This window comes from Lynx canadensis, chromosome C1 (assembly GCF_007474595.2).
Source record: "Lynx canadensis isolate LIC74 chromosome C1, mLynCan4.pri.v2, whole genome shotgun sequence".
NCBI lineage: Eukaryota > Metazoa > Chordata > Mammalia > Carnivora > Felidae > Lynx > Lynx canadensis.
This window is the reverse complement of record NC_044310.1, coordinates 65,813,007-65,837,627: the sequence shown is the minus strand read 5'-3', so window position 1 is coordinate 65,837,627 and position 24,621 is coordinate 65,813,007. Positions and strand designations below refer to the sequence as shown.

Sequence of the window (24,621 nt, the reverse complement as noted above, 5' to 3'; positions counted from 1 at the left end):
GAATGTGTTTTTAATGTTTAAATAAGGGAGCAAAGTTATTAGAATCAATATAGTCATCTTAGGAAAAAAGTATTTTTAAACATTTACTATATACTCTTTTTTCTTCTACAGAAAATGTGAGTGCAGACTGCCATCTAGATAATGCCTGTATTGCTGCAAATATTGATAAGATGTTAACAAAAGTAAGTAAACTAGTTGTATTAAGAATTTATTATATTTTGACATTTTGGTTCCAGTTAAAATCCTTCCTGCATCACATGTAAAAAAGATTAACAATCAGGGGCACCTGGGTGGCTCAGTCAGTTAAGCATCCAACTCTTGATTTCAGCTCAGGTCATGATCTCACAGTTTGTGAGATCAAATCCCGTATCAGGATCCATGTGGACAGTGTGGAGCCTGCTTGGGGCTCTCTCTGTCCCCCTCTCTCTTTCCCTTCCCTGCACTAGCACTCTCTATAAAATAAATAAACATTAAAAAAAAGTAACAACCAGTTGATCTTCTTGTATTTACGTATAGAGATTTAAATAATTTGTTTGAGTCATAGAAAGGAGCAATTCGAAAATCCCCAAAGCATTGAAGACTTTTAGATATTTAACATATATTACTTTTTCACTATTAGTATACTGGAAAAAAAATTTTAACATACAAAACAAGTTGATGAATAAAATAGTAAAAACACACTTTGACCCCAGGCCCACTCCCACATTCTAAGAAGACATAATGAATGCAACTAGGTTTTGTACTTCAAAGGAAATATTTCAAAGAGTAAATAAAGTAGGACATTCACAAAATTATTGTCATGTGATTGAAAGTGTGACTCTCAACATGATTAACAATCAACTAAAAGCAAATTTCCAATATATCACGTTGTAAAGAATTTTCTCGGGTTGATTAAAATCTAATTCAAATTAAGTTATAATTTATCAGAACTTTTAAAAGCTAATGTTTAAAGGTTATTAATTCAAGCATGCAGTTTCTTTTCTAAAGTAATTTCTGTGCTTTTTATTTGGTCACCCTTTGTAAATAGTTTCAAATTTTAGTGCTGCATGTTATGGTTTAGGTGTAGTCTGATAACTTACTAATACATAGCACAAGAAAAATAAACTTAGAATAAATTTGCCATTCTTGAAAAGCTCCAGTACTACTCTAATTTGGTTTCTTTTCTCTGGACTCACTTTTGTACAGATTAGACACATAAAAGAACCTGTGGCTCTACTACAAGAAGTCTATAGAAATTCTGTGAAAGATCTTTCACCAATGGATATAATTACATATATAGAAATATTAGCTGAATCATCCCCATTACTGGGTGACATGAATAGCACTAATTCAACCAAGGACACTCCTTCTAATTCAACTCTTACTGTAAGTATATTGAGCTTTAACTCAATATAACTGAGCTTTAAACTTTCCCTTACATCTGTGATTCATGTAAGATTCCAACATTTTTTTAAAAGACACACTATTTTTTTTCTAACAGGAATTTGTAAAAACTGTGAATAATTTTGTTCAAAAGGACACATTTATCGTTTGGGACAAGTTACCTACGAATCGTAGAAGAACTCATCTTACAAAACTGATGCATGCTACTGAACAGGCTACCTTAAGGATAGCTCAGAACTTCCAAAAGACCACTCAGTTCAATACTAATTCAAGTGATATAGGTAAGAAGCCAAGGTCAATTTCAAAACAATAGTGTTTCCCAAACAAGCCATTCTAAAAAGGGAATGTATTTAAAATACTGCTAATTGGGGGCACTTGGGTGGCTCAGTCGGTTAAGTGGCCGACTTTGGCTCAGGTCATGATCTCGCGGTCCGTGAGTTCGAGCCCCGCGTTGGGCTCTGGGCTGACAGCTCAGAGCCTGGAGCCTGTTTCAGATTCTGTGTCTCCCTCTCTCTCTGACCCTCCCCCATTCATGCTCTGTCTCACTCTGTCTCAAAAATAAATAAACCTTAAAAAAAAATTATAAAAAAATAAAATACAGCTAATTGAATTGGCAGCTGTTTGATCAATGCAGAAGCTAATGGCAATGCACATTGCAAGAGTAATATGAATGAAGTATGAATCAAAAGGATGGGTACCTAACCATTGCCTCCTTCGTACCTTCTGCACCTTATCCTATTCCTGAGCTATTTAGCATTTAAATGCTCAGAGTACAATACTCCCTTGTCATTTTGAGTTAGTCATCTCAGGACTTCTTAGGGTCTACCTTGACCAAAGACAGTTCTAGACAGATTTTCTGATATGAAACAATCAGCATAGCAAACTAGAACATTTCCTCCTTCATGCAATCTCGTACTTACAACATTCAGAATCTTGAATCAAATTGAAGATGCCTATAACGTTGTTCTGAGGAAACAAAGTATATTTTCTGATAATCATTGCATTCATCTATATTGTATTGTCTGGGAGACATCTTGCTGTGCAACAGCAGGTAAGCAAAAATCACTCTGTTATATCATGACTTACCACTTACTCAAAATTAAAGTAGCAAGCTTTATGACTAATATATAGGAGCCTTGCATTTCTGTGATGTTCTTGCATAAAAAAGGTGAACTACCCCAGGTAAAGAAATTATCACTCGAGAATTTAACTCAATCACTCTCCATATAGTAAATTATAGATACCGTCCTCTATACCATTGTGGTTGCTTATCTTTGATTTAGTAATTATAGTTTATAGCTCCCTGGTGTACATACATATTTTGTCTTTCATTTAATCCAATAAAGATTAAATTAAACCATGAGTGCTATGGTGAAATTAGAAAGTTAAAACTTGAGTTAGATTTTTAGATATAAACTACAAGGTCCAGGCATGTTCAGAATGTGTTCATTCTACCTACCATAAAAAAGTTGAAATACAATAATGATGGATAACAATGTTCCTAACTAAATGAATACACTGATTAAACTAATTTCAGAGAATTTATGATTTTCATGATTTTGTTTCAGCTCTCAAAGCTTTCTGTTTTGATTCAAATCACATGAAATATATTCATCCCCATATGAATGTGGATGGAGATTATATAAAGATATTTCCAAAGAGAAAAGCTGCATATGATTCATATGGTAAGACTTTGATAGTCTTGTATTCAATGTCAGTGATTTGCAATAAATACTTATCATGCCTTTGATTATATCATATATACCCATGTGATTTCTTATAGAAAATATTTGATGTTTCTATACAGAATTTCTGTATTTGTACTTGAGATTTTCATTCTGATATAAATACATGGTGAGAATTTTAGCTGCCAGTATCTATATCCATCTTGTGTTATGCCCAATCTCTGAAACTGTCTGATATTGTTGAAATTCTAATGAAATATATAAAGGAACTGTCATTTCATTCCTTGTTTCTCATCAGTCATAGGTGCTATAATTTGCATAGAATTCTTTTAATATTTCTTCTTCAGCAATCCTTCATATTCCTCATTGGGAGACTGAATTTGTGAGTGTGTGAGGAAGACAAATAATGTTCAGAAAGACAGAAAGTTATTGTTTAGGCTTGGATTTCTTTCCCACTTGTCATTTCTTGGTCTTTGTACAGTAAACTTTTCAACTGGCAGGCTTTCTTAGGAAATGGAATCAGAAAATGCCAGTACCAGCAGGTGACTTGATGATTATCTAACTTAATTTCCTCATTTTATGGTTACTAGAGCAAAGGCACAATGAAGTTAATGGATTTGTCTCCATGCACATCAACAAACAATACAGAGCCAGTACTAGTAGGGAGGAAGTTAACAAAGAAATCAACCCTGACCAGCTTATCTTTGTCACCTAACCAAAGGCAAGCAAGCAGCTATTTTAACCATTTATCTGCTCTCTTAATGCAACGCACTTGGGAAAAAAAAAAAAAATCTCTGCCAATAGAAGAATTGTTTTTGTTTTCATATAGGCCAAAATATAGTACCTAGAAAAGACATGAATTATAATAGCTTCTCAAAGAATATGTGGGTGGTCATAAATATAAATGAAAAGCATATTTAATAACACACATATGGTTTTTTATAGACATCATTTCATAAATGGATGTGTCTTTATTTTTTTAACATTCTGCACATTCATTCTCAGAAGAATATCTTTTAAAAAAATTTGTATGACACTAATATGGGATTTTTTCCTAATCTGTTGATATTATCCTCTTTTTTTTTTCTTGTCATTTTTATACAATAGTAAGACACGGAAGGTCACAAAACAAAGAAAAAATAACTAGGCCATGCTACCATTGAACTCAAGGCTCTTACCCTATTACATCATATTCTAATTCACCAAGCACACATAATTTTTAGGAGCAAATCCAAAGACTGTGTTAACTGTTGAAATTTCAAAAACAATTTGAGTAATGTTTAAAAGTTGAGAATAAAGCCATTGACAATACTTATTATAGCGACAGATGATGAAATTGTCATGGAATTAATATCTCGAAGAGATCCTGCCTGAATGTATGATAGCTTTGTTATATTTGAAGATCACACATGCAAACTCTGACACTTGAAAGAGACCATAATATCAGCTCTCAACAAAACACGAGGAGAAAATTTGATCTCCTTAAGGGCTGTATCTTAAAAATAAGGGCAAGTCTAACAAACTGATAAAACCTGCTTTATGATGTCTACATGTGATGATTCATTTACCGATAAAAACCCATTAGTAAAACACAGGCTTCAAGTTAAAATCTGCATAGTGTCATTCATAGGAAAATAAGGAAGGTTTATGGAGAAACAGGTAGATTTTTAATCTTTTTTATAGGCTGAATTTTAGTTCCTGTCATTAGTAAATAAACTCCTCATTTACTGAATGAAGGTACATACCTGATAAAGGACTTAAAAGCTAGATCAGGCCGAGATTTAGTGTGAAATCTCTAAGAATTAGAAGAGGTTCAGATGAGGAGAATGGACAGATACTGAAACAGTACTCAGAACAGAGGTAACAAGGGATTTGGAAGCATTCTATGCAGCAAGAATCACATTTTACCCAAAGTCAAAAATTAATGTTAAATATTTTCCTTGAGAAAGGAAAGGAGTGATTAACAGACTTTAAAAACCCATCTTACCTTTTCGGGGCTTCATTTGGTTTTGGACCACCTCCTACTGCAACTTCTGAGAAGTCACTGCGACATGAAAGGGTCATCCACCAGACAGGGTCAAGTTGACCTCAGAGGTTTTCAGATCCTGCTTCAGGCCCTGGTCGGTCTACAGCAAAGGCTGGACTAGTTGCCATCACTCGGAGTCCTCATGATGTCACTAGCCCAACCATGTGAGACTACTTCATTTCTTTCTTTCATATAAGTTTTCTTAAGCTGACAGTTCAAGAAAATACTCTTACCTAATACACATAGATTTCAGCAACCTCTTAGCAATGTTTCTTCTCTTGTGATACCTTTTTAGATAAGATAGAAAACATGAATCATGATATATTTTGGCAATGTCTAGCTCACATACCCATAGCAATATCCAAAAATATTATTCATTAATGTGATATTGTGATGTGGAAGGACTCAGGTTTGTATCACGGTTCTTTGTTTTTTGTTTTTTGTTTTTTTTTTTTTAATTAACCTTGTTTCAAACTCTATTCCCAGGCTTCTTCAGCTTCATTAGCGGCAAAGAGTGAATTGTGTATAAACAAACACTGAAAATAGTTGTGGTATCCAAGGGGCTCAGGCTTAAGTATATTAGAGATCTAGATTTTATCAGATCTGTGAACAAAATTTTAAAAAGCAGTCATAATATAAAATAGTTCCCAGGGCACCTGGGTGGCTCAGTCGGTTAAGCGTCTGACTTGATTTTGGCTCAGGTCATAATCTCGAGGTTTGTGAGTCTGAGCCCCACATTAGGCTGTGTCAGCACAGAGCCTGCTTGGGATTCTGTCTCCCTCTCTCTCTGCCCCTTCCCAACTTGCTCTCTCCCAAAATAAATAAAAATAAACTTAAAGAAAAAAGATTGAAAAGGCAGCTCCTAATAACTTCTTCAAGTTTTATCTTCTTCAGAAGTTGACTCAGTTCAGTTTGCTTCATTCTTGGAAGCTTCATGAAAGTTCTCCACAAGATCTGGAAATTCATTCTCCTCCTCATCCTCTCCAGTAGCAAATGGTACTTCTCCAGCCACAGACTGTGTGGGCAGAGCTTCAGCCAGTCTTCTTAAACTAGTCAGAATGTCTGCACCAAGTTGGTTTAAAACACTGGGTTAGATTTCTGTCAGCTGCTTCATCTCATTGTGGCCTGTGATGGTGAAAGTGTTTGCTGCCAGGGATGCCTGAACTTTAGGCTTGTTAAAGTGGATCACTGTTCCTGGGTTTGTGAACATTTTCACTTCTTCAGTACCAGAGGCATTGTTTACCCCTAACTTCTTTAAGCAGAACTGAAGTGTTTTATCATCTGCTGTTGCCCTTCTGTGAACCACCTTCTTTAAGCAAGCAGTTCCTCTCCCAGTGCACAGCTGGACAGTTTGGCAAGTGTCTCCTGGTTCATGATACTTTCTTTCATCTTGTTGGAGTGGAAATGGCACAGCATGGGGGTCTAGGGTTGACACTCGGGGGTCTCGGGAAGACCGACTGAGATTAGCTGAACATACATGGGGATCCAAGATGGCAGCTAGAGGGCACAGTTCTTTGGGTTTTTTGGCGATGTAATCAACATTTGTATTTATGGTTTTGATTGATTGATGCCTGTCACATTATTTGCTGGTGTCACAAATTTGAGGGAACAAATACAGAGTTCTTTGTAAGTTGTCCAGTAATCTAAAGCCAAAACATAATGTTCCTAGTTAATAAATATAACAATAATCATATTACTATAGTGTGTTAAATTTTACAGAAGCCTCATGTGTCATTTGATTTGTCTCCACCTTAGCCTAGTAAGTAGCTAGGGTGAGTATTACTATCATCATTTTATAAGTGAGGAAGCTGAAGTTCAAAGCAGTTCATCCATAGCCACACAAGTAGGAGCCATGACTGAAACCAGAACTTTTGATTCCAAGAGTAAATTCAGAATGCAAAGTTCTAAATTTAGTATCCATAATTCTGTGCAACAGATAGAGGAGGTGTATGATCTAAGTGGCAAGAGGAATTTTGAAAAGATAATAGATCTAGATTTTGAGTTGTTCACACACTTAATATCAGTAATAATGAGCTGCTTCAAAAACCAAGACAATGTGAGATCCATTAATATAGGTGCACTGTCTAAGCTAAGGGGAAGATAGTCACATGATAATCTGTACTGATAAGGTTACATTTTTAGTACTGGGTTATATGCGGGTCTCCTATGCATTTGGAGAGTGTCAAGGGGCACAGATAAATGGCTGCCTAGCAAGGCAATAAATTTCCTTCCTTGAGACTGCATAACTGTATGTCATCAATATTAAATAGGAAACATTTCAGAGGGCATGAGGTGGAACTCAGTGGCATGTGACAACTTGTTTAATTCTAAAGTTCCTGAATACTCTTAAATCAGTGATAACTATTTTCCACTGTCTAATTCCTATATTTGCATAGCAAAGATAAAAAAAAAATTACCTTTTAAGTGAATGCATCTCACATCTTTGTTCTTAGGAGTTGGATATACATTTATCTAGAACTGTTTTTCTCCTAAATATAGCTTGTGCAAAGGGGATGTTATAGTCCATGATCAGTTTCAGAATCATAGAGGTCAGAGAATATGTCTTAATATGATTTGATTATATAGACATGGACTTATGACCAATGTATTGGTGTCTAGGTATTTGTACGACTGCCTTAGAGTAAACATTTTGACTGTTAAATTTTTATGTTTGAGAGCTTAAATATATATATGTATATATTTATAAGAATTTCACTAAATCCACTTATTTGATTGATAGGCAATGTTGCAGTTACATTTTTATATTATAAGAGTATCGGTCCCTTGTTTTCATCATCTGACAACTTCTTATTGGAACCTCAAAGTTATGATAATTCTGAAGAGGAAGAAAGAGTTGTTTCTTCAGTGATTTCAGTCTCTATTAGCTCGAACCCACCCACACTGTATGAACTTGAAAAAATAACATTTACATTAAGTCACATAAAGGTAAGCTGTTTTTCTGGTGACTTCTGGTTATGACTGTGAAACATTCGAAGTGAACGTTTTTGTTGTGTCACTTTAATTATATGTGAATTCTTCAGTTTAAAAATTGAAATAAGGGGCGCCTGGGTGGCGCAGTCGGTTAAGCGTCCGACTTCAGCCAGGTCACGATCTCGCGGTCCGTGAGTTCCAGCCCCGCGTCGGGCTCTGGGCTGATGGCTCGGAGCCTGGAGCCTGTTTCCGATTCTGTGTCTCCCTCTCTCTCTGCCCCTCCCCCGTTCATGCTCTGTCTCTCTCTGTCCCAAAAATAAATAAACGTTGAAAAAAAAATTTTAAAAATTGAAATAAAAGAGTAAAGTAATTTCAACTCATTTTTCTATAAAATAGGTTTTTACTTTCAGTGCTCTCTAAACTTTCTAATAAATATCAAGGAATTTTACACATTTGATTCTCTGAAATTAAGCTATATTTTATTTTTATTTTTAATTACATCATTCACTTTGGAAGTGTCTGTACCTTTTATGAATGAGTTATAAAAAATGTATCAAAGAGATAAATGTCATTTGTGCAATGACAGAGACGTTTGATTAATAATTGCCATTTGAAATAATAATTGCTGCAGGGATTTAGATGCTGATTACAATAAAATCACAGAGAAGTTTACAATATTTCATAAAGAAATTAGCTGAGACCACTTTGCTCTTTAATTGTTATTCTAAATCTTTTTGAAGCTCCAAAAAATTAAAATTCTACTATAATAAACATTAGAAAGAACTAAATAGTTTTTTTTTATATACCTAAAAATGAATGAGGAAACTAAAGATTATAGATTACTCACTGCTTTTTTTCGGGTGATGGTTTCTTGGACTTTCAATAGAATTTCAGTCCTAGGACCTGAATAAGTTACCTTTAATGCTCCATTTGAAGAGTCTTGAAGCTAGACAGTTGTATTTGCATATAATAAAAGAACATATATGCTTACATACAATACAAATGTGTCACTATAAGTAAAGACATCTAATGTAGAAAGAAACTAAATGTATAGAAAATACAAGAAAATAGTAGCTCAAACCTAAACATTGGTAGGCATTATGTTTAGTGCAAAAGAAGATGTGAAATGTTTTAAGAATGGAAATGAAACTTAGATATTTTCAGATGCTAAATGACCTTTAGACACTGGAAACAAAACATTGTTCTTTCACATAGTCTGATGGTTTTTCTGCAGTTTTTACTAGTAGAATGTTTTGGCAGCTGAAGAGATGCCAAGGACAACTCAGTTCACCAATCTCTGATACAATGATAAAATAAAACACAACACACATTTAAATAAAAATTCTTCACCAAGGGGCGCCTGGGTGGCTCAGTCGGTTAAGCAGCCGACTTCAGCTCAGGTCATGATCTCGCGGTGTGTGAGTTCAAGCCCCGCATCGGGCTCTGTGCTGACAGCTCAGAGCCTGGAGCCTGTTTCAGATTCTGTGTCTCCCTCTCTCTGACCCTCCCCCGTTCATGCTCTGTCTCTCTCTGTCTCAAAAATAAATAAACGTTAAAAAAAAAATTAAAAAAAAAAATTCTTCACCAAAACCAATGGGAAAATTGATTGTCCTTAATCTTCTTCTGTGTTCAAATTTTTTACCCATTCAAATTAATGACCACTATGAAATTTTGTCACTTTCTTTGCACAACACATTCACTAATTCATGGTTTCCCTCTTTCTTAGAATAAAATTTGGATCCTATCTTTTCCCAAAAAAAAAAAAAAAAAAAAAAAATAGAAGCTATCTCCTATATAACAGCTTCAGTTTCCTGATTCCCTGAGAATTTATTTGCAATTTCACCAATTAGTATACACTTCTCCATTACCTCAAAGGAATATTAAAAGTAGTTGTCATAATAGTATTATGTTATGCTTACTTAATATAAGTATATGGTAAAGAAAACTCTATTTATTAAACAACCATCCTGTAGTCTATGTGATCAGACCCTATCTCTGATCTTGTCTTCAACTGATCCTTATCTCATTCACTATATCCTAACTACACTTTTAGGCAAGGTGTTAATTATATTGACATACAAAATGGTATATTAAATATGACAAATGTGATACTAGATGTATAATTTTTTCTCTTTTTTCCATCAGTAAAATGTCTCTTTTTCAGACCACAGATAAGTATAGGAGTCAGTGTGCATTTTGGAACTACTCACCTGACACCATGAATGGCAGCTGGTCTTCAGTGGGTTGTGAGCTGACATACTCAAATGAGACCCATACCTCATGCCGCTGTAACCACCTGACACATTTTGCAATTTTGATGTCTTCTGGTCCTTCCATTGTAAGATAATTTTCCAATTCATATTTATAAACCTGCCTATTTCCTTCTTTTTTCTTGGTTATTTCAGGAAAGATAATTGATTTTTTGTGTTTCTTTGAGTGTAAATATCATATTTAGTTAATTGATAAAGCCCCAACATTATCTTTTTTTAATCTTTGCTTTCTTACCTACCATAACCTAAAAAAGTCTAGGACTTATCCAGTCTATAATAGCTAGTAGACTGTATGTTAAATATCTCTCCATTGACTCTTATGTTGCTTTTGATGGGGTGTCAGGGAGAGGGGAAAATGGGTGATGGGCTTTGAGGAGGGCACTTGTTGGGATGAGCACTGGGTGTTGTATGTAAGCAATGAACCACGGAATCTACCCCCAAAAACCAAGAGCACACTTTACACACTGCATGTTAGCCAATTTGACAATAAATTATATAAATAAATAAATAAATAAATAAATAAATAAGAAAGACATAAAAAAAACCATTTACATATTTAAATGTATCACGGTTTTTAAGGGCCTTTGCTTTTGTCTCGAAAGTTTATTTTTACCGAGTACAAATTAGGTAAAAATATTTGACATCTGGTCAGTAAGTATTAGCATATTTATAACTAATGCAACGTTTTAATAATGTAGAAGCCTACAAGATTTTTAAACATGAAAATCTCTCTACAGTGAATAGCTTCATGCTATGTATTTCGTATCATTAATATCTTTCTTTTACATTATATAATTTCTTATTTTATATTTCTGTATCATAATTATCATTAAATATCAGGTTAGTTTCTATGTCTATCGAGAATCCATCAAATATATAAAGTGGCCAAATAGATCTACCTCACCATGTCAGTTATAAAGACTTTTTTTCCTGAATGTTAAGTGAGAAAAGAAGCCTCTACTCTGTATATAAAATATAAATATTCATCTGGTTAGAATAAAACCAACTTTTCTCATTTCAAAGTCTTTCAGCTTTACTATTTTGATGTTCTATATATTCAGTATTTCTGATACCTTTGTTTAATGTGTTTTAGATGAATTGCTGCATAGAAATAAGACTTGTTATTACCATTGATAAATCTGTTTTAATTAACCATTTTCACATTACAGTAATGAATTGCCTTTCTAATATCATGAAACTGATGACGATAACATTGTTAAACCATGTACTAATATACAGTGTGCCCAGAAAAAAATCACTAATTACAGAACTTTTAAAGTGCTACATGATTTATATCATATTTCTCTGAATATTGAGCATTTTCAAAGGTACAAAATTTTTCTCATCTAAATGCACATTTGTATTTTTACATTTTATGAACATTTTGATTAATGTTACACCAAAAAGGAAGTTCATTATATGTTGTAGTTCCTTTGACAAGTTACTGAGTTATTCTCTTAACAGCTTTATTATTATTTTCCCTTAGGGTATTAAAGATTATAATATTCTTACAAGGATCACTCAACTAGGAATAATTATTTCACTGATTTGCCTTGCCATATGCATTTTTACCTTCTGGTTCTTCAGTGAAATTCAAAGCACCAGAACGACAATTCACAAAAATCTCTGCTGTAACCTATTCCTTGCTGAACTTGTTTTTCTGGTTGGGATCAATACAAATACTAATAAGGTATGTAGATCTCTCTCAATCTATTTTTATTTTCTAATTTTTTTCCCTAAATATACATGTCATAAAATCATGAATTGTAATTAAGAGCTTAATGAGCAAACATAGTATATATTTTGTTCCTAAGTGTTTTCTAAGTTTGCTAATGTTAACATAACTAAAACCTGCCTGTGAATTTCATTAGGCACAGTGTCCCTTGTTAGGATGAACCATGGGGACAAGTGAAAACTTTGCTACAAACTGAAGAAATAACCTTTTGGTTTGTTTTTTGGTTTGTTTGTTTTGCTGTGTTTTTACCTGGGCATTAAACAAAGGCAGAAGGGACAGAGCGAGAATTGGAAATTAAAAGTTTACCTTAACATAAAAGCAGCTGGGTTCATAGGTTGAACTATGACAAATAGGCTCCACCTAGTCATTACACTTTCCTAACAACCTCTTCCCCACCATTATTGATCTAGGGCCTTACCAGTTTCTATATTGTATTAGTCTGAGTCCTCCTAGGAGCAGGCATTAAAGTGGGATTAAACATGCAGTAAATTAATTAGGCAGAATGGCTGAGAGATAATGGGAAGGGAGAGACTGGAGAATCATCAGACCAAGACGCAAGTGAGTATCGGCATGAGAAGATGTGTAAAGGAAAGAAGGAAGGAAGGACAAGTAGGTGGAAGTGTTTGACACAGCAGTGCACTTTTCAGGAAAGTTCAGCATGGTTGTCAAGGAGTCCTTTGAGAAGACCTTGAGTCAAATCTGTGTCTCAAGAAGAGGAAGGTCTTAGTAGCAGCAGCCTATGGGAAACATGAACAGGGCAATGTCTTTCCTAGTGCAGCTTCTGGAGCTCTAGGTCAATTGCCCTCCCTGCAGGTGGAGATTGGAGAAGTGCATTCTCATGGCCACAAAGCATTCAATTGTCTCCACATCGCCATCCTTGTAGAAATCTTTCAAGTATTGACACTAACCCCTAGATATCAAGGTTTTCTTCGGAAGTAGATACAACCAAACATCTATTTTAAATAGTATACACTAGACTATAAACTTCATAATGTTTTTGTTGTTGTTGTTTTGCAGAGGTGCTCCCAACACCTGCCGATTTTATATACCACCCACTATCCTCCAATGCCTTATTTTTCCTTCAGTTTCATCCCCCCATTATCCTTTCCCTAAAACTATTCCTTAGAGTATTTTCAATTCTGTTTCACTTATCAAGTTTTTCTCCTTACCAAGCCATAGTTTAATTTCAATTCCTCACTAAAGTAGCTCCCAAATTTTGATTACCAGTGACCTCTCTGTTCCCAACTTTATATAGTACCCCCTAATATATTTTGTATATAATCTCATTATGCTTGGATTATGCTCCTTTTTATTAAGTGCAATAGGTATGTAAGTGTGAATTATATTCCTTTTCCAGCAATAGATACTGTTAGTTCTATTAATACAGAAGTGTGTAACTACTTCTTTTTATATTATTTCTTCTAAGCCTAACTCCAATTCTATTCGTGAAGTAAATACTAATAAGTAATATTTAACTGAAATCCATCTTGAACTTACCTGATAATCTTACAGCTTACAGTGCTTCCATAATGAATTCTTTTTGTAAAATATATTATCCATTGTCCATTTTGTAAAGTCAATGTTTGTCACGATAATCAAGATATTTATTATATTTCATTTAGCATGGTATTAGCAATAATTTTCATTCTTTGAGCATGAATAAAATTGAGGAGGGTAAAGGCATCTCCAAAACAGAAATCAACTTAAATCATAACACAGAGATCACGTTTTACCTGTGACGAATCCACAACCGATCCCATAATATAAATGTATAAAACTGTAACTCTCTCTGGACGAGACCAGTCACTTAGTTCTGTCACGGGATTGCTTCACAACTGGTGCTTCACATTGAAGAAGCTCACCTGGAAGTGGTACATCTTAAAAAACTGGCACTTGATGAGGATATTTTAATATGAGCAAGCATTGTATCAAGTGGCATAATTTACGGAGAAAGTCAGGATGTTATGTTATGCTAATGTTAAAGCAAACCCTGCTTATGGTTCCTTTCTTTCTTTGGTTTCTAGCTCTTCTGTTCAATCATTGCTGGGCTGCTGCATTATTTCTTTTTAGCTGCCTTTGCATGGATGTGCATTGAAGGCATACACCTCTATCTCATTGTTGTGGGTGTCATCTACAACAAGGGATTTTTGCACAAGAATTTTTATATCTTTGGCTATCTCAGCCCAGCTGTGGTAGTTGGATTTTCAGCATCACTAGGATATAGATATTATGGCACCACTAAAGTGTAAGTTAAGATGATCTCGTAAGTATTTGAAATGCAATTCTGAATATGCTTGTGTATCATTGAAAATGTTGCTTTGTGAAGTACATACAAACATATTTATAGATTTATTATTTACTTTTCAGATGTTGGCTTAGCACAGAAAACAACTTTATTTGGAGTTTTATAGGACCAGCATGTCTAATCATTCTTGTACGTATATTTAAAATTGGTTCAAATTCCAAACAGTGATGATCAAAATTCTCAGCAATCAGGCATTACTCTGAGGGAAAACAATAATTTTGAGCACTTTACAGTATATCATTTTTTAACATTTTACACATATTGCATCATTATTGAGAAAAAATACATGTATACACATTAAATTCAGAGGTACTAAAACTCATCTGCCTCTCCTGGAGGAGGATATATTTCTGCATAACATACAGGAAAAGCATTTTTCACTTATCAGTAACGTCTCAGCACACTTCAATACTGAGAGTTTGCCAACCAGCTGATAATCTGGCGTTTCAGATGTTTACGTTATTTAATCTTTTATCAATGATCAGTGATCTCTGAAGATTAGACTGTCATCTTTATAGTTTCATCATCTGTATGTACCCTGTCATCAAGAAAGTGATTTTAAACTAAATTGCGACATCAGAGACAAGAACCCACTATTTTTCATGAACAGACAAGTCATATATTGATAGTCCCATTTCAGTGAGGAAGAGGGCCTTTTAATTCTTATTGGAAGTGGTTTTTCAAACCTACAAATTTGGCGGGTGTTATGTTTTCCTTTCTAAATAAAGACATTTTTAGATATCTCAAGAGCATTTCTAAGTGCTGTTAAGTTTTCAGAGCCATTCTGAATATAATAGTCGGTCAATGAATCTGGGAGGGCTGACAAGGCTCTAGAATGGAGTGAATTGTCAATGGAGAAGCTGTAACAGTATTTTGGACAACTCTGTCACCTGTGTTTTGACCATAAGCTAGCCATCCCTTTTGAATTGTTTTTTTCTCTCACTCTTTCCCCTTGTGTTTTTATGGTTGTAAGGAAGCTGCTAAAGGGTGAAAGACTTGAAATGTAAAGCAGAGAGTTTCATCAGGGTTTATTTTTTAATGGTGTTGGGGAAACAGAGTGCATTCAGAGGCGGTATTTCCTAATCATCACAGAAAATTATTTCTCATTTTCACAGTGAATCTAGTAGTATAACAAGAAATCATTAGCTAGATTTCAGCTAAAATAATTTCATAGTTTATTGTAATTCCAAAATTTTCAACCCACATGAGAAGATAGACTGCATGTTGTTCCTTTCCTGTATTTTTGTGCATTGCCCTGATAGGAATATTTTGTATAAACACACTCCCTGTATATTCTGATTTTACTGATATCCTCTCTACAGAATGGGCCATCTCTGGTACTGTTTTGTACAAGTGGAAGTTTTTTGGATCAGTAATTCTTATAATTAAGATAAGAAGTAGTGAGCTAGAAATTATAGTGAAAACAAGAAAAATAGAAGGATTCTGCTCTTAAGTAAGAAATGGAAAGTGTTCCCTGAAATTGTTTTTTTTTTTTTTTTTACTTTTGCTTATGTAAGGGAAAAGATAACTTTGGATTATCTTATAGTAAAGTCCGCAGACTTTAGATGGGCTTATCTAAAAATGAGTCCTACAAACTTTCCTAGATGCCTAAATGAATAACGTCACACTGTCCTAGGCTGGAATTAATGAACCAATTTATCTTCCATAGTTTCAGTATGATAATCATTCCATTTAACCAGACGGTCAGGCTACTTAAGAAATAGATGAGGCACCTCAGTTTTATTCTAAAACTGAATAATGTTTATCTTCTTCAGTATCTTTAAAAGCAGCAGAAATTCCTTAAATAATTATCAGATTGAAGTGAAGTCATTTATTGTTGTTATTCCCATTTTTTTCTGGCTAACACTGGCTTATTATTATCTTTGTTGTTGCTGCTGTTGTTACTGTTTGTTATAATTTTATATTCAGCTATATGTTGTTGTAATTGTTACTATTCTGCTCTATGACACACTGTTAAGTGAAACACATCCTGTCATCCCAGAATAGTATACATCTCTAGTTCAGTAAAAGAAGTAAAAGAAATATTGGGAACCAAACATCTGAAAATAGAGCCCCTAACAGTTTGGGCCTGACACTTCCCATGGGTCTGTTAAAGAGACAATAGGACCAGCTGTAGCCTAGTAAGAGGACTGGAGATGGGGGCCTCAGGGGTAGTGTCTTAGAACTGGGAGTCCTTGGCCTTTGCAGGAGTGCAATGTTCTTTTTGAAAAGCTTTTCTTTTTGCTGCCAATAAAAAAATGTTAAGTGCTCCCCTATATTTTGAAGACAAGTTGTGGATGAGTACTCCAAAAGGTTTGCAGGATAGAATCAGAAATATAGTAAGAATAGGGGCGCCTGGGTGGCTCAGTCAGTTAAGCATCTGACTTTGGCTCAGGTCATGATCTCACTGTCTGTGAGTTCAAGCCCCGCGTCTGCTTCTGTGCTGACAGCTCAGAGCCTGGAGCCTGTTTTGGATTCTGTGTCTCCCTCTTTCTCTCTCCTCCCCCACTCATGCTCTGTCTCTCTCTTCTCAAAACTAATCGTTAAAAAAATAATTAAAAGAAAAAAATATAGTAAGAATAAAATTATCATTCTGATTCCAGATTGAATGCCAGCATGACTGGATTTTCATGTCTCCTTGATATATAAGAGCAGAGTATAATGATCCAGTATTGGCACGCCTGGGTGGCTCAGTTGGTTAAGCGTCCAACTTTGGCCCAGGTCGTTGAAACCACGCTCTTTGTGGGTTCAAGCCCCCTGTCAGGCTCTGTGCTGACAGCTCAGAGCCTGGAGCCTGCTTCAGATTCTGTGTCTCCCTCTCTCTCTGCCCTGCCCCTGCTTGCATTCTGTCTCTTTGTCTACCAAAAATAAGTAAATATTAAAAAAAAAATGATCCAGTATCTATGAGAGCTTGACATATGTCCCCTGACTTTGGGACAAATCTGAACATAGAGACTAGACCTGCTTTTTTCAGAATTTCTTGCAAGCTGCATGTTTACCAGAGTATCCTTTGACATCAGGGATGGAAGGGATCATTATATAGCATGCCTAGGAATAAAATGATGAAAGAACATACACAACTTCAGCTCTTCTATAAACACAGGAAACTTAGAGAAGTGGACAAAAGTTGTAGGGTTGCCTAGAAGGTTGCCAGGTCAAAGTGAAGTTATGCACAACTCAGAGAATGGGTTGAAGAAAGGTGAGGTTAAATGGTGGCATGACTGCCCTTCTCTGAAGAATAGAAGGGGCCAAAATGGAAAGGAAATACTATAAACACTAAGAAAATCATATATACCTCTAAGTAGTGGCCATCACATAAGCCAAGATTACCAGCAATAATAAAAATTAAACTAAACCAAAGTGATGTCATGAAGCAGAGGAATTGAGCTTTATCAGTGAAGGGACAGCATGAGAGAAGCAACTATGCTGCCCCACACTCATCTACATTGATGTACTGAATGGAAAGTCATTATCCTATGTTTGGGTATATTCTGGTAGGTAAGGATGCCAAGCCATACAGTTAAGTTCTCCATGTTAATTAGGTGGTATGGGCATGAGGGGAGAAGAGGAAATATAAGAATTATCCCCTGCTCACTACAGTATCAATGAGGATAAAGCAAGACAAAACAAATGACAAAGAACAATACATAATAAAATAGAAATGATGGATAAGATGTGGGCGAGATTAATATGGGCCAAGGTAATCATTCAACAAATCTTCATTGAGATGAATGAACTTGTTTGTAGAAGGGGAAAGAAGCAAATTCCACTTTACATACAGCAGATTTTTAATGTGAATTTAAGTTTCTAACAAGAGGCCCCATAAATCTGCCAGATTTCCTTTGAAGGTAAACAAAGAACACCGACAAATGGTCATCACTGTGTATAAGACAATGCCAGAAATAACAAAATTATTATCATCTGGCTGTTACTAAGAATATTCGATTATTGTCATTTCACAGCTTCATCACTTCCTAGTCTGGATGCCATTAATTATTTATCAGATTTTCCTCCATAAACTTATCCATTTCTCCTCTACTTTCAGAATCAAACTATTGCTATCCCTTCCTAAGATTCTAGTATTAATAATGGGAATTTTTTTTAATTTACAGTTTATTAAACAACTATCATTCATAGCTAATACTCAATCTCCTTAAATCACTCACATTGTTATCATCTATCCCATGTTATAACTAACAAAAAATAGGATTTGATTTGAAATGTTAAGTGATTGGCTCAAGGCTCTGAGTCTACAAATAAATATTGATACGAAAATTTGAAACTAGAAACTACCTTTCCATTTCATCTTGCCTCTCTTGCAGTTGCCTTATCAACCTACATTTCTGCTGCCGTTATCAATTTCATTTTAACCTTTCCATAATAAACTGCCCCCAACTCAGCTAAAACAATAGCAACTATTAAAAAAAAATAACATTGATGATAAACCTCATTTTATTCCTGATATTAACCTAATCATTCTCCATGTTTTAGCACATTTAATCTAATCCTTCAAACAACTCAAATATGACTGTATGTATGTATTTTATTTTGAAGTTGGAGAAAATGAGACATAAAGTGATTACACAACTTGCTTAACAGCTAGTAAGCACCTGAGCTGAAACTCACATTCATGAAGTTGAACCCATGGCCTGCTTTCTTGATTCCAGGGCTGATATTTCCCTTTGTCTATCGCCCAAATTCTAGAAGCTGGAATGTGAAGTTCTCAGTAATTTAGCTGAATCCCGCCTATTTCCAGCCTGTTTTCACACTGCATATTCCCACAAAACAACTCCTTCAAAAACTTCATCCTTGTTAGATATTCTTGGATATTTTCTTGTTCCTTTGCACTCCAATAATCCTACCACCTTGCAGTTCTGCCTGAAATCTTATCATTAATTAACACAGGACGTGATGGAAACCTTTCCAGATTTGCAACCAATCTCTCTCTCCAACATACATACCATAGAATTTTTATTCAAACTCTCTATAGTACTTTTAATGCTCTGTTTTGTTGCACACAGTAATTTTCCTTATGCGTTATGCTACCCATCCCCTACATCCAAATGCCCAAACAGAGCTATGAGTTTCTTGATTTGCTGACCATATGTTGCTCAATAATCAGTGTCATTTTGTTGCACAACCTTAGGGGCCGCCTCCGGTCAGTAAATTACAATTACTCTTTACAGAGCAACACTCACATTGCATTTTCTATAAACCCTAGACTATCAAACAGGCTCTTTGGCCACCCAGAATATAGAAGTATTTAGTAAGTCCTTAATAATTATCTGTATATTTCAATTAATCCATTAATAAAGACCACAGTAATAAATGGGGCAGGAAGAAACACCATGAGATCCTTCTAAAGCTGAGTGACTGCTCTGTGTCCTGGATGCCCAACACCTAAAGTGAAGGTATCAGTGCCCACCCTATACAATAAGGCTATGGTAAAGCAAAAAGAAATGTTTTAGGGAAGGCATCCATTCTTTAAACTTAAAATGCGAAAATGCACAATAATCTGGAGGATAATTTTTGGCTCTCTTATTTATACGTTTTGTATTAGAAAATAAAGACTAATTTTAAAGCCATGGTTTGCACAGTAAAAAAAAAAAAATGTATGCAAGGAAAGGTATGTTTGGCCAATACTGTGTATTTGTGTGTGTACATATATAATACATATGTGTGTGTGTGTGTATATATATTTAAGCATAAATCCTAATTTTTAAAATATTGGTGAAGATGTGGCAGCATTTAATTATGTCAAGATAAGATTTAACATACATGCCTGTTACTTTTTGGAATGTGTTAAAAGTCTCTAGAACACTCTGCCAGACAAAGTTTAACTGAAATTGAAACAAAGTGTAAAATATCTTAAAAGCAATAAAAATTTCATAGAATAAAAAGACAGGATAAAGACAAAATGTAAGCGAAACTTCAAATGTAAATAGATAAATTAGTGTTGATTCTGTTATGCTTCGCCTTTTAAACGAGTTATATGATAAATTTCGTGACTTACTCTAAACAAATCTGGGAGGACTTGCTCTCCGGAGTAGACATCTCTGTAGAACAATGGCAGTACTTTTCATTCATACATGGAATTCTTGCATTTCTTCTGTAGAGGAGAGACTAGGTCCTGCAAATGGTGTTTGCTTGTTTTTATGAATGAAACCTGAAGTACGTCAGGTTTGGGATTATAATGTAAAATGCCTTTAAGACAATATGTAAATGAGTAAGAACTGAGTTCGAATCAGCATTGGTGGCTTTTTCTACCCCAGGTATGTTGCTTCAAAAGAATACTCAAGCTTTTAATCTCCTCTGATAAGTGTTAACGATTTAGGTATTTGAGGAGCAACATTTTCTGCATTGATCAAATGAAAGTATTTCCTCAGGTGTTGACTCATTAATATTAAGGATCTCTTAGAAATTGGAAGTATAAACCAGTGACCCCTCGGATTCTATCTAGGAATCGCTACATTTAAAATGTTAAGATTGTAACTATACATAAAAAGCCCTAGCCATGCTTTTGAAAGATGGAGCTGTACAAGAAAGAGGCTTCTAAATCTTTGTAAAGCAAGCTGCAAACTGAAGATAATTTCCATAATTCATTTCTTTCTTCAATATTTTTAATCTTTAATGCTGAATCCTTTCAACTAAAACTGCACAAGCGATTAGATTCAAATACACAAATATAAAAAAAGAGTTGGTGAAAATAATTTAACTTTTAAGTAGAAATTGAAGTTTCCCATAGACATGTTCGGCATTGAAGAATAGAATTTGCTTGATTGAGGCAAATACTAATTAAGCTATGTCCAAATAAGGCATTTTCTTTTAAAAATGGGAGCTTCCATTTGAATTTAAATCACAACTCTTATAATTGAGTGTTTCTATATTACTACTCCTAGCCCCTTCCTTTTAGGTTTGCCCAGATTTCCACTCAGTTCTTTGTAGTGGCCTCCTCTAATTGTTCTCTCTATGTCTGCAATCTCTTAATTCCCTTTCACCAGGAAATGCCTATTAAAACCTCCTCAAAAGTGAATTCCTCACATAACCCTTACACAAGAGACAATGTCCATGTATGTTTATTATTGTGTGAGCTATTCATACTACATTTTTTAATTTCACAGACTGCCCAATCTTGAAAGAAATGCAAATATTATAAAACAATATAAAGTAAAAAGTGGATATTTTATCCCACACTCAATATTTTTCATAACCACTCTTTTTCTTAATATTTGCTCTGCTTCCTTCCAGACCTTTGGTATGTGCGTGTATATGTGCACACACATCTCACATACACATTTATACAAACTTAAGCAAAAAAATTGATTACAAATAAAAAAAACCCTGAATCGTTTGTAACCCACAATACGTCATATTCATCTTTCTTTGTTATGATATGCAATTCTCCCATTTTATCATTACATATTGTGTATATTATGCTCTAATTAATTTTACCACTTATTGATGAACATCTAATTTGTACCTAATATTTTCTTATTATAAATAATACTGCATGCACAGGGAATTCTTGTTCCAATATAGTTGCATACATCCATTACATAAAATTGTTAAGAAATGCTTCTTAGGAGTAGAAATGCAACAAAACACAATGTTTTAAATTTACAAATGGTCTCCAAAATATTTACTTCAGTAGATACTTATGCCAACAATATTTGAGGATGTCCCTTTTCTGACATTTTTGCCAACACTAGATATTACTATTTACTATAGTGTCTATACAGCTACCCTGGAATATATAAACCCAAGGGAAGGATTATGATAGACCGGGGTTCTGCAACAATGGCACTGCTGACACTTTGAACCAGATCTTGTGGGAAGACCTATCCTCTGCATTATAGGAAGCGTAGCAGTATCTCTGGCTTCTACTCACCAGATGCCAACAGCACTGCTACCACAGCTGCCTGGACATGACAACCAAAAATGGCTCCAGTACAGCCAAACATCCCAGGGGGAATGATATCCCTGATCCTCTCCACTAGGAACCACTAGTCTAGACTTGGTCATTAAGCATCTTCTATAGGAGTGCGTTTGGCAGCTTTCTTTAAACAACAAAAATATTAAAAAAAAAAAAAAAAAAAAAGAATTAAAATCGTAACTTGGGCAATGTCCTCTAGATAACCCCGCTGAAGCTATACTGGAAACACTAGCCATTGTATATTTTACATGTTATGGATAACAACACAGACATTTTCATTACATCTTTTAATTTAATACCATCGTGTTTGTTAGATGCATCTTTTAGTGACCTCTGTGGTTCAAGGCATTTTACAATTCTGACCTTTTCTTCATATTACATATTAATAAGCATTTCAGTGCCTGTAACATTTTGTTACTTTCTTTTGTATTATTCCAACCTTCTTGGAACAATAATAGCTAGAGTTTAAAAAAGAAAAAGTGGAGTTTTAAAACAATACTTAACATAAATAATACATTTGTAGTTTTCAATGCATTCTCATACGTGGAAGTTCTATTCATACCTTCTCAGATAATCTCCTTGGGATTTGTACTAACAAAGTTTCATAAAAATTGAATAACTTTATAGAAATTAGAAATCCAAAAAGAATACTGGAAAAAAATATCCCTTGGGTCTCTCAAGCCCAATTAGAAAACACTGGCCAAGGTGAAGCTCATCACTGGTATTTTGTTTTATAAATATAGCTTTACAGTGAGGGATGTTACATCATGATATAGTGAAAGTGAGTTGGTAAAGCAAGGTATCATTAAAATTATTATTCACTTCACATTTGTATAGTCTTTTAATCTTTACAAAACCCTTTTAACACCTCAGTTAATCCTCACAAAAAGCTTTGGTAGTACAACAAAATGTAAATAGTAATAGCATTTAGTAAGAGATAATGTGTTACTAGATTTTCACTAGATCTATTAACTATAACCTTGACTTATTTATAAATCCCTATGGGGGTTCTGCTATTTATAACTTTTTCAAGTATACCAATTCCTTGAGAACTGGTTATACTAAAGCAAATTATGTACATTCTTATGTGGGCAACAGATAAAACCTTCTACAACAGATAAAAGCTTCTACTCACTTAAAAATCCTTAAATTTGGCCAAAAGTTCAGTACTTGTTCTGATCATTCTTGTACCTCTGATCTAACTCTGAGCATAATACAATGTCCTCGCCGACATTGTTGGTTGGTCTGCAACAAAAATGAGCCCTTCTTTCAATCAATCTTTATTAGCATTTGCAGAAATCTTATTCCACACATGAGAAAATATTTAATCTTTCCTGTAAAGATTAGAACCCTCCATCTCCTTCATTATTCTCTGCAAAATACAAATGACTCATTCTGAGACCATGGACTATCTGTGTGGCTGTGTCTTGATTTCCGTTTCTCATATGTAAATGTTGTCATGTCTAGTTTCAGATTTTTCCAAGAAAGGAACATTTAAAATTCCTTCTGATGAAGAAAGCATGCCTCCCAATGACATCTGATCAAAAAGAGACCCCAAGTTGTTCACTGTTAGGGCGCAGCCTTTAGTCATTAGAGCTTAATTCACACTTATTTGGGTAACAGGCACCATTTTGTCTGTACTTTATATAAGTGAGAACTAAGGTTTAGCAGGCTTAGACAATTTACTCAGGATTACCCAGCTACTGAGTGGTAGAGACAAGCTCATGTTTTCCAGATTCATGTTCTGCACCTTTTCACTACCGCATGTCCTTCCCTTCTGAAGGTTGCAGATTTTTGCTAGGTCCATGAAGATCTTGTTCTCTCTTCCAGATTCTGGCAAACTGTCTTAGGGTTGAGTTGTGAAAGATCTAGCAACTACAGAGTTTCAGATAATTATTCACAAAATTTCAATTCTTTATTTTGCTTGTGAAGGTGTCAAAATAAATTATTTTCCATATTGTTGAAAATGAGGGAAATCTTGGCCCTTATAAATATCTCTTCCCTCATTTTGTTTTGCTTTATCTAAATCTTGCCAAGAATATCCAACAACTAACCAAAATACCCTACCTAAAATCCTGACTATATCAGACTACAGATCAGTATGTGGAATACAGATAGTATGGAGATTTACTGTTTCATTAATTCATATTCATCAATAAGTAATTTCCAATGCCCTGTTTGACATCTAATTGCTCAAATTCCTTTTTCAATTTTCTGTCATTGAGAAGAAGCTAAAAGGTGAGTTTAATGCTTCACCCATTTTTTTTTAATTTTTTTTTTCAATGTTTTTTATTTATTTTTGGGACAGAGAGAGACAGAGCATGAACGGGGGAGGGGCAGAGAGAGAGGGAGA

At 34.7% G+C, this 24,621-nt stretch overlaps 1 protein-coding gene and 1 pseudogene across 2 annotated transcripts in view; one reads left to right on the top strand and one right to left on the bottom strand.

Moving 5' to 3' along the window:
- ADGRL4 (adhesion G protein-coupled receptor L4) overlaps positions 1 to 24,621 on the top strand; it is a 109,427-nt gene that overhangs the window by 65,368 nt on the left and 19,438 nt on the right. For both annotated transcript variants that reach the window (XM_030326590.1, XM_030326591.1), the window contains exons 5-13: positions 112 to 182; positions 1,186 to 1,365; positions 1,481 to 1,664; positions 2,952 to 3,068; positions 7,835 to 8,040; positions 10,190 to 10,363; positions 11,782 to 11,985; positions 14,055 to 14,275; positions 14,398 to 14,464. In XM_030326590.1, the coding sequence (XP_030182450.1) occupies positions 112 to 182; positions 1,186 to 1,365; positions 1,481 to 1,664; positions 2,952 to 3,068; positions 7,835 to 8,040; positions 10,190 to 10,363; positions 11,782 to 11,985; positions 14,055 to 14,275; positions 14,398 to 14,464 (1,424 nt within the window). The remainder of the gene's footprint in view (positions 1 to 111; positions 183 to 1,185; positions 1,366 to 1,480; positions 1,665 to 2,951; positions 3,069 to 7,834; positions 8,041 to 10,189; positions 10,364 to 11,781; positions 11,986 to 14,054; positions 14,276 to 14,397; positions 14,465 to 24,621) is intronic.
- LOC115521391 lies at positions 5,963 to 6,483 on the bottom strand (annotated as a pseudogene).